Consider the following 14080-nt stretch of genomic DNA (forward strand, 5'->3'; position numbering starts at 1 on the left):
TCTGTATGCAAAAATCAATATCTGAAACTTGTGCAATTCAAAACTTCATCATAGTTCCTGCAATGTGGTATTTGAAGGTCAGCTTGTTGTCAAAGATTGTCCCAACATCTTGGACCAAACTTGATGAGATAATTGTTTATATATATCTTTAGAAAGTTCTAGCTGTATGAACTGAACATATACTCATATTTATATTATATATATATTATTGTTTATTTATTTTTTTACTTTTGTTATGATTTTTTGGCCTCTTTGTTTGCTCTCATCTTCATTGCAAATGAAAGATAAAAAAAAAAATGTATCAACTATTGCAAAATCCAGATAAAATAGAATCTAACAGACTGACTAAACAGCCTAAATAATATATGTATGCTGCTGAGCCGCAGGAAAAAAAATATGTGTGTGTAATGCTTGTTTTAAATTTGGAGATCTAATCCGGTATTTATCAAAAGCACACCAGCTCCATCCTCAGTGCCAGAATGACAATCTGCTGAGAAGAAATTATGCAAAATCAACTTAAACCAGTAGACATCCATTAAAATGTACATAGTGGTGGGTCTCAGAACAGCTGTCAAGGAATTAATTTGAAAATTAAGCTTGTTTTTCTATAATAATATTAATTTCAATAAAAAAAAATTAAGTAAACTTTATTTTACTGTAGTTCCAAAACAGATCTTTAAAAATGGATGGATTACAGTGATTTTTCACACTATCATAATTACAATTTGGAGATAAATTCTGAATAATTTGCATGTAAATACTGTCACAATGCAAAAAAAAAATTCTTATGCTGAATTTTTTTTTTTTTTTTATTTTAGTAAAAAATTATCAGCACATTTTTATAACATTCACCTACATGCATGCTGAAACAAGACAAGCTTGAGGAAGTGAAAATAAAACAGAATTTCAGTTTGATATTAGGGAACTAACACACTGCTCATTGAGGATGTTTTCTATATTTAGATCTTTGCTAATAGATCTAGCTAATTGCCTAAAACGTACTTAAAATGCATTCAAAATGTGTTAAGTGTAGCATGGGCAACTTTCTTGCCAAAATGTTAAATTGTCTAAGACAATCATGAATACAAAATGCGATCTTAGTAATTGGTGGACCAACTACAGGTTCTGAGACTACACAAAATCTACCTTTTTGACCTTATTGGACCTTACCAATGAGATGTGTATGTAGGATAAATAAAGTTTAGTCAAGGATGTAACAAAGTATTAAAATATTTGTGTAACCAAATATAATATTAGAAGAATCTATAACTTAAAAACCCAAAGTAATTCACCAGTTCTGAATTTTGCGGAGGACACATACATAAAATATGATCCAGTCACGTTCAGTGCTGTTGAACGCAAAACACTACGTCCCTTGCATGACTAAGTGCGAACAGTTGCATTTGAAGTGAGTAAGAGTGAAGTCAGTACTTCTCATTAGAGTTTTTTTTAAGTCTCTTTCATTTCCTCTTTTTCTTTGTTTTTCAAATCCTAAACTAAACTACCTGTGGATGGCGTGGCAACACAATGGGTACGGGTGAGCTGACATTTCAGTTGTGCCAACAGCTTAAGAGCTGTGGATCTCCCTTTACAGATATAGCAACACTTAAATACAGACTTTTACAGGCATGTTTAGAAGGGAGGATTTTGGTCATGATTGGATGTTAACAATTCCTGCCAAACCTAGCACTGTGCTATCATGTCACAAATTGTGCGGTTACAAATATATTTTTCAACCTCATTTACCCGAAAGCTTAGCTTATTTTTGCCTGCAGCAGATGACATATTTATAACAATGCAGAGAAAAGAATTCTGAAAAAGCTCAGTTGGTTCATGAACACACCTCACATCAAAGTGAATGAATTACTTCTGATTCACTGTTCAGTTACTGACACTTTGAGTGGTGGAAATGTTGTTCTTACAATGCATTTAGTACATTTATGGAGGCATATAGATATTAAGAGTTTAAACAGTAACTGCTAAATATTTTAAGATGATATTTAAACTTTGAAGCTGCAATATACAGACTATATAGTACTTTTTGAATTGAAAATGCACAAGAAGGAGCGATAGTAAAACACCTCTAACTATATTTATAATCTAACTTTATTTTCAAGTGAAGTTTGTAACAGAAAAAAAACACTGTGCATTATGACAGTATCAATGTCAGTGCAAAGTTAATATACAGTATTATATAAAGTGACAACAAAAGTTTTCAGCTTGTTAATTCTATTACACTTCAGGCATTGCATAAAATGGCATCATTCTATTTTGTATGTGGGTTTAATTAAATAGTGCTTATATCTTAGTATGTTATTTTCACATTTACTTACCATTATGTAAATGTCAAAAAAAGTACATATACATATAGTTGTATAGTTAGAGGTACTGGTCTACTTTAATCAAGTTCTAGTTGATTTACAGAATATTTATATTGTTCTTACTCCAAAGTTAAGTATTCCAAATGTTTGAATATAATTCCTTTGACAACAGGTGTGCCCTGAGTACTGGGCTGAAGGATGACTTTAGGAGGGAATTAAATCCCTCTAAAAGTGTGTTGTGTAATTACTGTACTGAGAGATGTTAACAAAACAATTTAGGGAAAATTCATGTTTTATGCCTCATTTCATCCACTGCAGAGTGCTTTTTTGTATATTCAGTTTCTTTACACCCATTTGACCAGTACTTGTCCTTAAACATTAGACTCATTGTGAAACATGTTGTTCTTTATGGACCTAAGGCTGAACTGAAGAGATGAGTTTGTCTCTGACTGCAAAGCCTCAGAGAACTTGACATCAAGGAACGGTTCATCTGAGACTTCCTCTTAATGGAGTTTTGTATCGTCTCTGACGTGTAATAGTAGACTATGGGGTCGAAACAGCAGTTGGACACAGCAATACACAGAGCAATCGGATAGGTTGTCCGAACCACTGATTCTACTGCACAGCCCTCCAAAGTTTTTGTCCGCACAAGTGAATAGAAGATGAGGTTGACGTTGTAGGGGATGAAACAAAAGCAGAAGATGGAGAGGTGGACAATGATCATCCTCAAGATCTTTTTCTTGTTCAGCTTCCCTCCCCGACTAACAGTCTGTGGCCTCCTCAAAGTTTGGAGTACCATAGCGGAGCAAACACCGTTCAGTATCAAGGGGATAAGGAATCCCACTGTCTCTATGAAGATGACTACCTTTGAGAGATGGCTCTTCCACTGATTTGAGGAGAAGTTCTCAAAGCAGGCTATTGTGTTGTTTTTTTGCTTGTTAGTACTGTTCAGCATGAAGCCTGTCGGAAGACTTCCAGACAGCACTAGAACCCAAACAGCAGCACACACAATTTTAGCATTGCGTTTGGTCCGGAGCCCCCTTGAACGGAAGGGGTGAACGATGGCGAGGAAACGGTCCACGCTGATGCATGTTAGGAACAGGATGCTCCCATACATGTTGGTGTAAAAGAGTGAGACAGAGAGCTGGCAGAGCAGGCTGCCAAATGGCCAGTTCTGCTGGATGAAGTAAAAGACCCTCAAAGGGAGTGTGAGCACAAATAATAAATCAGAAACCACAAGATTCATCATATACGTGGTGGTCTCATTCCGTAGTTTCAGTGAACAAGTAAAAATGTACATGGCTGCAACATTGGTGATGAGTCCCACCATGAAGATAATGCAAAACACTATGCTGTAGAGTGGATATTTGAAGTTGTCATTCTTTGGGCAGTCGGTGATGTTATATAGCTGCAGAGAGGAATTTTTGTTGCTGGCACTGCCAGTCCATATCTGTGTCAAAGCCTCCATCTGAACAGTGGTGTTGTACATCTCAATGAAACAAAGGCACACTAAGGCAGACTTTTCCTCAGTTTCCTCAAAAAAAAAACTGTGCTAAACACTCCTCTGCAGCATTCTTCAACAAAGCCTAATGTTGAAGACCTGACTACCTCTTTCCCCTCCCTCTTCCTTCTGTCCTTTCCCTAGCCACACCACAAGATTGTTGCCCCAAGCATAGCAGCTACTCATTTCAAAGTTTCAATTCACACAGTCATTTCCTCTGGTTCGACTTGAACAATATCATCCACATGCAGCCAAAGGGAGTAGTCCTGTTAGAATCCACTCCTGGTATATCCCATTGAAGGAAAACAAATATATTTGTCCAAAATACTAATTAAAGCATTCCCAAATGCTTACCAACTTCCTCCCAGACTCGTCTTGAAGTATCCTTTAAATTAGCTCTCTTTGTTATAAGTCCCGCAGATTGTCCAGTGATTGGGCAGCACCTGTAGACAGCATGCAGTTCTCTCTGAGTGTGACAGTGCAAAAGCAAGTCAGACTTGCTTCATCTGAGTGTCTATTTCCTGGCCCACCCAGTTCCTTGCTGCTCTGTCTTGTTGTCTCCAGCAGTAGCCTCAGGGGCATTCTATGCTGTGAGCACTGAAGAGGTGAGAGAGAGGCAGTTGTGCTGTTCCTTACGAGCTGGTGCCATCATGACTATCATATTTGACTAACCATGGCTCCTCCTACATCCTGGATAGGTCCCTCCTCCTCTGACAGAGAAGACAGAGGGCAAAAAATGATTATATAGTGTGCAAGGTGCAAACTATTTTTAACAACTTAACTTAACTCAACTCTTTTAACAGCTTTGAATTTGTAATTGTATTATTTAATATTAAATAAAAGCATCTCCTCTTATTGGAGTTTTTATTTGTGTTTCAACTGTTTTGTTGAAATTAAGAGTCTGGAGCTATAAAATGTGGATAGAATAGAATATTTAGTGGTGCTTTGGAAGAATTTGGGTAAAAATGTTTTAGTTAATATTGAAATGTCAGACTAGTACCGACAATGGTATATTGACAAATAGTTCTTAGTTCTACAGTACTTAAGTACTGTACAGTACTTTACAGTACTTTACAGTACCCCCCCCCCCCCCCCCCCCCAGTTAATTACTTTCTTTCTGATGTTTGATTAACATTGACACAAATGGCTTTATTAGCAGCTTCTGTCACTTTAAGACCTCAGGGTCTGAACTCAGGACAAGTGCCCTGTGCAAAACCGTCTCAAGTTCATGGTCTCAAAACCAGCATTTACAAATTGAATTCTCTCCCGGTGACATGCCCCCACGGAAGAGAATTTTGAAAAATAACACCTGAAATGATGACTTATGGTGAATATTGTGGAAACTAATTGATACATTTAGATAAATATATTTAATACATTATAGCATATTATAATACAATTTATTAGGCCTATATATTTATAGAATAGCAAAGTAGCCCTAATAAATATACAAGACTGAACCACATAGATGTAAAATATAAAGGCTATCATGATAATTTTGCCAACAATGAACCATGGATTTGTTTAGTTTATAATACGTTTTAATTTTCACTTAAATACAAAATATAACATTCAAAACTCATTGGCTTAGACTGCATTTGAAGAAAAATAAACACATCAGTTTTCTGTAGCCTTGTGCAAACTTATTCAATAAACTTATTCAATTAGACTTCTAGAATGTTCTTTACAGTGCAAAAAATAATATTTGTAATTTAATTGGACAACATTTTAAGGAAGTGTAGTGCAAAATCTTTATATAATTATACTTCCATTATAATTAACTTTCTTTCCAGTGCAAAACAATAATACATAAAAAAGAATTATTAATTCAATAATAATTATTTCCCTCCTCCAGAAACCCATCAGAAATCACAAATTATGAGGGAGCGGGAGACAGGAACACAACAAGGGGGAACACTGGGGAGATGTGTATGGAATGTTAGGCTAAACCTGAGTTTTAAAAATCCACATGATTTCAGCCTCGGGAGTCGTCTGGTCTGACGGACAAGGAACCTTGACGTCGCTCCCTTTGTTCAGAAGAAAAAATAAACAATAGTAAAAACCACTTAATGTAATGTAAATGTAAACTTAATGTAAACTTCAGATGTGGAGAGTTGCGATATATACTGTAGATATAAATGATATATTCGAATCCAATTCATAAACTCAAATTCATATTCAAATTATGTCAGTTGATTAGCAGATGTGTGATATTTATTTGTGTGTACCTGTAACACATTTTATTTATTTATTGTTCTTTTTTTCTTTATCTTTTTTGGGGAGGGGGGGGGGGGGGCTGTTTTATCATTTTGCCAGTGAAAACTCCTATATTTCATGTTGATGTTTTGATATTCAAACATTTTGCTTTTTTGATGCTTTACCACAGGAACTACTACACAGGGTAGAGCTAGAGTGCACCAAGGTTGGCCTTAGGATAAATTCAAAGAAAACTGAGGTCATGACCTACAACGTTCCACGAGAACATCAACCTCTGATAACAGCAGGAGACACTGTGCTGAAAGAAGTTGAGGACTTCAAATACCTGGGCGCATGGGTCAACTCAACTGAGCAAGATCTAAAAGTGAGGAAGGCACTTGCATGGAGGGCCCTGAACGGCACGAACAGTGTATGGAACTCCAACCTTTCCCGCCAAATCAAACTCCGCTTCTTCTACACGATGGTAGAGTCCATTCTCCTCTATGGCAGTGAATGCTGGACCCTGAATCCAAACCTTAGAGAAGTCCCTGGACGGGTGCTACACCAGGATGTTGCGTGCAGTGCTTAACATCAGCAAGAGTGAGCATGTAACCAAGAAAATCCTGTATGAGGGAATACCAAGAGTGAGCAATAAGATTGCTGTGAGGAGAATGAGACTTGCCGGACATTGCCGAAGGCATCGAGAGCTGCCAGCCAGCAAGCTGGTGCTATGGGAACCAACACATGGCCATCGGTCAAGAGGACGTCCCACGCTAACTTACGTGGACATACTCAAGAGGGATGCAGGAGCCCAGAGCACCAATGAACTGGCCAGATGCATGGAGAATCAGGATGACTGGAGGCAACGATGGAAGGCTCGTCTGAGGACGACCTAGAAGAATGCTTTGAGACTGAACATTTATATACTTACGTATTTTCATGTCTAATGTATATTTTGTTCAAGGACAAGGCACTCGGGGATGGGAAGGGATGGCTAACACTTCTCTTGGTCCCTAGCCCAGCATTTGCAGTTTCCTGGTATTGAAATTAGATGCTTTGTGTTCCAGAGAAATGTGTTTCATCTAATGGTAGTTCACAATTGAGAGTCTTGTTTTTATGTGTTCAGTGGAATGGTTTTGTTGGTCTTGCATGGAGCAAACAGTGACATAGTCTGTTTTTCACTGAAAATGTCTCCCTGACCTTGATAGTGTTTGTTTTAAGGGAGCCCCATGGGGAAAACAGAACAATGGTCATAAAACATCTTACTTGTTTTACTGTGTCAGCACAGGCTTCAAAACATTTCTGAATTGTTTTCATGTCAGTTTGCTGGATTTTGCTCATTAATAAAATCTCTAACACTCCAAGCGATGATTTTTGCTTTGGTAACAATATGTTTTGCATAATACATTTCAGTAATTTTGTGTACATGATATATGTTAAACATAAATTGTTTAGAATAGCAGTGAGATGCCATTAATAATTTATAGTTTTCTTTTCCTTCTGAAAAATTGCATATATTACAGAAATTCTATATTGAAAAAGAATACGATTAAGTGCAAATTAATGAAATGTTTTTGGACAATTAACCTGTTAGCCAGCACCCCCCATTATGGGACTCACAGCTGAAAGTGCTCTACCTAACTTATAATTGTAACAGTTTCCTACTTCAGTGTGTTACAAACATGTCTTTGGAAAGAAGACCCTTTGGGATTTACTTTTTATCAACCAGATTTGATAATGCTCAAAAATATTAAAAGTTATAGACACTGAAGTGCCTTATTCAATATAAGATTTAAATTTAACATTAGTTGTATTTCAAAGACAATCAACAGAAGTAATTATGAGATTTCATATTAAAATGTACTTATGTAAAGCAAATCTTTATAACTGCAAAGCCAATCTTTACTCAGCTGTGTTATACAATTCAGCAACTGTATTTAAAATAAATGTGAATTAAAATACAATTTTATTTAATTGCAATTAATATACGCTCTTTCTTGAGCCTCGCTAACTGCCTCTGGCGCTGAGAGTAGCCAGGTCTCCTCTCGGTTTAGAGAGTCGTTATGCTGAGACCTCGACTCCTAAGAGCTCCTCTACCAGGGTTGAGCGTTGTAAGGCTTCCTCTCATTTTAGAGAGTCATCCTGCTGGAGCCTCTGCTCCCCGGAGCTCCACTTAGACAGTACTTTGGTATGTAGGCTCCTTTTTTCTGAGCCTTGCTAGCTGTCTTTAGCATTGAGTGTTGTTTAGGCCTCCTCTCACTCTAGGGAGTCGTCATGATGAGGCCTCCACTCTTAAGAGCTCAAAATAGGTTTGAGTGCAAACTAGGATTGAGTGTGTAGGTTTGGCCTCCTCTCGCTTCAGAGATTCATTCTGCTGAGGCCTCCGCTCACCTGAGCTCTAGCTAAGCTCGTAATCAATTGTTCTGCCCTCGGGAGGGCCACCTTGATTGACAGTCTTTATGTTGAGTAAGTCTGGCCTCCTCCTCCATATAGACAGGCTCGTATAAATCCACTACTTAAGAAAAGAAAGGGAACATCTCAGGTTACGCATGTAACCATGGTTCCCTGAGAATAGGGAACGAGACACTGCGCCTCTTTGCCATGCTTCGGTATCATGCCCATGTCTCCTCATACAAAAAAGAGGATGCCAATGTCAAGCTCATTGACGTTATTTCATTCATGTTTCAGGCACCGGTTATGCTGACAGCATTCCCAAAGCGCCCTCTAGAGGATGCAGCATCTCATTCCCTATTCTCAGGGAACCATGGTTACATGCATAACCTGAGACATTTTTCTGCATATAAAAGACAAAGAAACCAGTACCAACTTTCATTGTTGACTGATTTTGAGTGATTACATTTATATACTAATTGCAAGCGTATTATTGCTGCTTGACTATAGCTAATAGTTTGCATTTTGCAAATAGAAAAACATAAATGTGTACCAGTGGTACTAATAATGAACTTAATAGTATTATAATTACATAATTGCTAAGTTGCACTAACAGTTCTTCCAAGAATACTTCCTAATAATAAAGATAATTTACTGGCTTTTTAAAGTAATCAATATTAGACTCATGCGCCAAATCCTTCCTTGATTCATTGAGAGACTGTGTGGCAACTTGTTTGTACAAGCTAAAAAGACACTGTGTCAGCAAGAGTCAGTATTACACCATTGGCCATACTTTCATATTTTTTGACATTGGCAGGGAAGCAAATTGAATATCAAGTTTACAAGTGGTGATGTAATGTACATGACCAAGTAACACTGGCCATTTAATTGAGATTAATTTCTTAAATGAATCCTCAAAGAGAAAGGAATGTAAAAGAAAGAGGAAAATACTGAACTGTATATACAGTGATGTTGAAAAAGTCTGTCACCACTATTGCAAATGCTTCTATTTCTATCTGTTGAATTTTTCAATACATTTAAAATCTACACTTTGTAATATAATGTAAAATAATAATATGTTTGTTTAAAATTTTTCAAAATTGTATTTTCAGAATGCAGTTCAATTCAGTTCATTTAAAATAGCCTATAAAAATTAAGAATGGCTTGTTGTGGAAGGAAATTATGACCATGTTAATGTATACAAATTAAAACATGGCTGTGGCTTCTGTATGTGTTTTTGTATTCACAAGCCAATACGTTGCTCCGCTGATGGTCATAAACATGATGAATAAATTCAAGTGACTGAGACTGGTGAATTTAATGTGTAAATGTGCAATCCTTTTTGGGGAAAAATACTGACAAACAAAATGTAAAAAAAAAAAAACACAGCTTAATGTCATAAACCAGCAATAAGCACAGCCTAACAGGCTCAAGATGTAACACACATGGTTTAAAAGTTCACACAAACATTCTAGAATGTTGAAACATACTGTATTTACTAACTGCCATATCAACACTCTATAGCAGTGGTTTTCAACCTGTGGTCCGCGGCCCCCTAGTGGGTGGTATTGCAGGTGGGCCGCCAATTATTTTCTGTTAATTTCCAGTCCATTCTAGGGCTGTGCGATTAAAAGAAAGGCTAGAAATAAAAACGTGCAAAAATAATTAATATCTAGCACATGAGCATAGAGAGAGTTGTGAGTGCACAGGACGCAGTTTAAGTGAGAGGAGACACGTTTTAAGTGCGCACACTCTCTCCGCGCAGAGCAGCGTGTATCTGAGCAAGCGTGTATCTGGTTTTGTGACAGAGCAAAGGAAATCTGAGTGTGAGCAAAGAGATTCGCACTCATGCATTATTTTAATGTGCTTTTGCGTTATATTTATGCGATCTCACTGCTGACCGCATACACATACTGTATACACACTGCAAACACCTGAGGCACCGCTAATTAATGAGCTCTATGAACAATGCATGGCAAAAAAGAAAAAAAAAGTCCCTGTACACGGGATTTTTTTTTTGCCATAAGTCTATACATTTTGTTACATCTTTACTATAGTGATAATTTGACTTATGTCTGTTCTGACGTTACAACTTTTTGATAAAGCTCTAATTGGTATACATACAGTCGGCATCTAGTCATAGCTGGGGGCGTGGCGAGGGCGGAGTCGGTGTGGGGGAAAACACTGCGAACATCGTGTGTATCCGAATGACAAAAATGCACATATTGAGCGTTCATTCCCAGAGACGCGTAGAACAATTTTAGTCTCTTTTAACTTTAATATTCATATACACAAGTCAATATCGATATTTGATTCATTTTACAGCACTAATATAGATGTATTCATTCAAAAATAGCCAAATTCCGTGAAGTTCTGCTTAATACAGCAAGTTCCATTTTTGACTGGATTCCGCGATTCAATTGTTTCACAAACACAGACAGGGTGAATTTATGAATGAAAGTATAAAAGTTCTGACACAAAACTAAGTTGTTACGTGTCCACACGCTTTTTTAAGTGGGTAAATGGGTTTATGTTCGACACTAGGCTAACGTTACATAGTTTTGCTTAAGGTAGAATGATAAGGCTAATTATGCTAAACATGCCACTTTCTGAAACAACCTTACACAGTTTTGATAGCGTTAATAATGAACACAATGTTAACGTAGCCTGCCTGTGATGAATGCCGACTGCACACATACACATGCTTAGTCTTGGGATTTCCATAACTTCCCTTGCTCATCCTCACAACTTATTGCTTGTAGCCATTTTGTCATCCTTTCCGGTTCTGTATGTTTATTAGGAAGGATGTAGAACTTCCTTTCATAATTTGTTAGTTGATTGGAGGTACAGAAAACGACACAACAACTCTTCAGCATGATTGTCCCGTGTATTTCAATTGGCGCCAATGCAATGTTTTCCCCCACGGGCTAAATTCACATCACGTGACGGGGCGTTCCCGGGGGCGTTCCCATACTAACCGTCTGTATCTATTCTTTTCGAAATATGTTTCAAATTAATCCTGAATGCATTTATGACTGTAAAAGCATACCAGTGCATACCAGTGTGTGTCACAATCACAAAATTGATCAAATAAATCGCGATAGTTTTTTTTTGTTTTTTTTTTTTTTCATATTGCACAGCCCTAGTTCATTCAATAAATACAGTTAACAATCTAGCTTCTGAGTACTAAGTTATGAACCCAACAATAGCGGGGTAAGTTAATTTTTTTGAAGTGGGCCGCGCAAACATATGTTTGTGGTTGTGTGAGCCGCGAGTAGAAAAAGATTGGGAACCACTGCTCTATAGGGAAACAACTGCACCAAAATTCAAATCGAAGGCAAAGATACATTTCTTAGCCTACTCCAGTTATATATATATATATATATATTATCTCAGTTTTTAGGGTTGATTTAAAAAGAGATAAATATGCTGTTGTTTTAATTTCCAATCTGTTATTTTAATGCTTATCTAACTAGCCAAAGACACTAACCAGGTTAAAATTCCATTTGGGCAAGTGGGGCACATTGTAACACTGCGTTACAACATAGCCTATTACTATAACAGATGAAGAAAGAGTAAGGCCTGGGACACACTAGATGAGCAATGATCATAATGATACCACACAATAAAAGATTTTTTGGACAAAAAAAATAGCTTGCAACAACCTTTGAATGTGGCCACACCCCCCAATCACTGGGGGATGCAAACTGAAAAAGAAGACAAGACCACAGGAAACAGATGATTCTTCTGCACAATCTGACTTTGCTGCAGCCTGGAATTGAACCACTGGTTTCGTCTGGTCAGAGGAGAACTGGCCCCCCGACTGAGCCTGGTTTCTCCCAAGGTTTTTTTCTCCATTCTGTCACCGATGGAGTTTCGGTTCCTTGCCGCTGTTGCCTCTGGCTTGCTTAGTTGGGGACACTTCATCTACAGTGATATCGTTGACTTGATTGCAAATAAATGCACAGACACTATTTAACTGAACAGAGATGACATAACTGAATCCAATGATGAACTGCCTTTAACTATCATTTTTGCATTATTGACACTGTTTTCCTAATGAATGTTGTTCAGTTGCTTTGACGCAATGTATTTTGTTTAAAGAGCTATATAAATAAAGGTGACTTTGACTTTGACGGAAACATGGCTCAGCAACAGCATTCCAGACAGCGCTATTCAGCTCGACCAGCTGACGTGCTATTGAGCGGAAAGAGCTCTCATTGCGGGAGGAAAAACCTGTGGTGGCGGGCTTTGTGTTTACATCAACGACGCGTGGTGCCGCAATGCTGTTGTGATCTGCAAACACTGCTCACCATTGGTGGAGTTTATGATTATTAGGTGCCGGCCGTTCTATCTGCCAAGGGAATATACTGCCATACTGCTCATTACGGGTTTACATTCCCCCAAACAACATAAACAGCAACAGGAACGATGCACTAAATGAACTGTACGAGCACATCAGTGAGCAGCAGACAGCACACCTTGATGCTTTTCACATCATAGCTGGGGATTTCAACCATGCTGACTTAAAGAGTGTGTTTCCAAAAATACACCAACACTTTAACTTTCCAACACAAAGTAATACAATTTTGGACTTTGTTTACACCACACAGAGAGGTGTTTACAAAGCCCTCCCCCTCCCCCCACCTCAGATCCTCAGATCACATCACTGTCATGCTAATGCCTGCATACAGACCGCTCATTAAAGTCGCTAAACCAGTTCAAAAACAGATTCAAGTATGGCCAGAAGGATCATCAGAGGTTCTTCAAGACTGCTTCGACACAACTGACTGGGACATGTTTAAGCAGGCTGCCACATACAATAACTCCTCCAGGAGTACTCAAAGACTGTCACTGCCCACATTAACAAGTGTATTGATGATGTAACAGTCACAAAAACCATCACTGTCCGGGCCAATCAGAAGCCGTGGATGACAGGGGAGGTCTACAGACTCCTAAAGACACGGAACGCTGCCTTCAGAGCTGGAGATGAGGTGGGTCTGAGAACAGCCAGGGCCAACCTGTCCCGCGGCATCAGAGCAGCTAAGAGACAGCACTCCAGGAGGATAGCCCATCAATTCAGCAACAGCAGAGACACTAGGAGCCTGTGGCAGGGGATACAGACAATTACGGACTACAAGCCCCCACCACGGACATGTGACAGCAACATCTCTCTGCTGAACGAGCTGAACACCTTCTTCCCTCGCTTTGAGCAACAAAACAGCACCACTGCACTGAAGACTCAACCTCCTCCCGGCGACAAGGTGATGATGCTGACCCTGGACAGCATGAGGAGATCCTTCAGCAGGATCAATGCGCGCAAAGCTCCGGGTCCTGACAACATCCCTGGGCATGTACTGAGAGACTGTGCAGCAGAACTCAATGATGTCTTTACAGACATTTTCAACGTCCACTCAGTCAGGCTGTTGTTCCCACATGTTTCAAAACTATCACCATCATTCCAGTTCCGAAGAAGCCATCTCCATCTTGATTCAATGACTACCGTCCTGTTGCACTTACTCCCATCCTCATCAGTGGTGGACGAAGTACACAAATCAAGTACTTGAGTAAAAGTACAGATGCATATAATAAAATATTACTCCAGTAAGAGTAAAAGTACTCCTTTTTCAATTTTACTCAAGTGAAAGTACAAAAGTACTCGATTTTTTAT

At 38.4% G+C, this 14080-nt stretch overlaps 1 protein-coding gene across 1 annotated transcript; it reads right to left on the reverse strand.

The window, feature by feature from the left end:
- Positions 1 to 2538: 2538 nt before the first annotated feature.
- LOC132123323 (lysophosphatidic acid receptor 6-like) lies at positions 2539 to 3824 on the reverse strand. The gene has a single exon (XM_059533876.1). The coding sequence runs from the start codon at positions 3808 to 3810 to the stop codon at positions 2728 to 2730; it is 1083 nt and encodes a 360-aa protein (XP_059389859.1). The 5' UTR covers positions 3811 to 3824; the 3' UTR covers positions 2539 to 2727.
- Positions 3825 to 14080: the final 10256 nt, after the last annotated feature.

The sequence above is a fragment of the Carassius carassius genome, chromosome 41 (assembly GCF_963082965.1).
Source record: "Carassius carassius chromosome 41, fCarCar2.1, whole genome shotgun sequence".
Taxonomy (NCBI): Eukaryota; Metazoa; Chordata; class Actinopteri; order Cypriniformes; family Cyprinidae; genus Carassius; species Carassius carassius.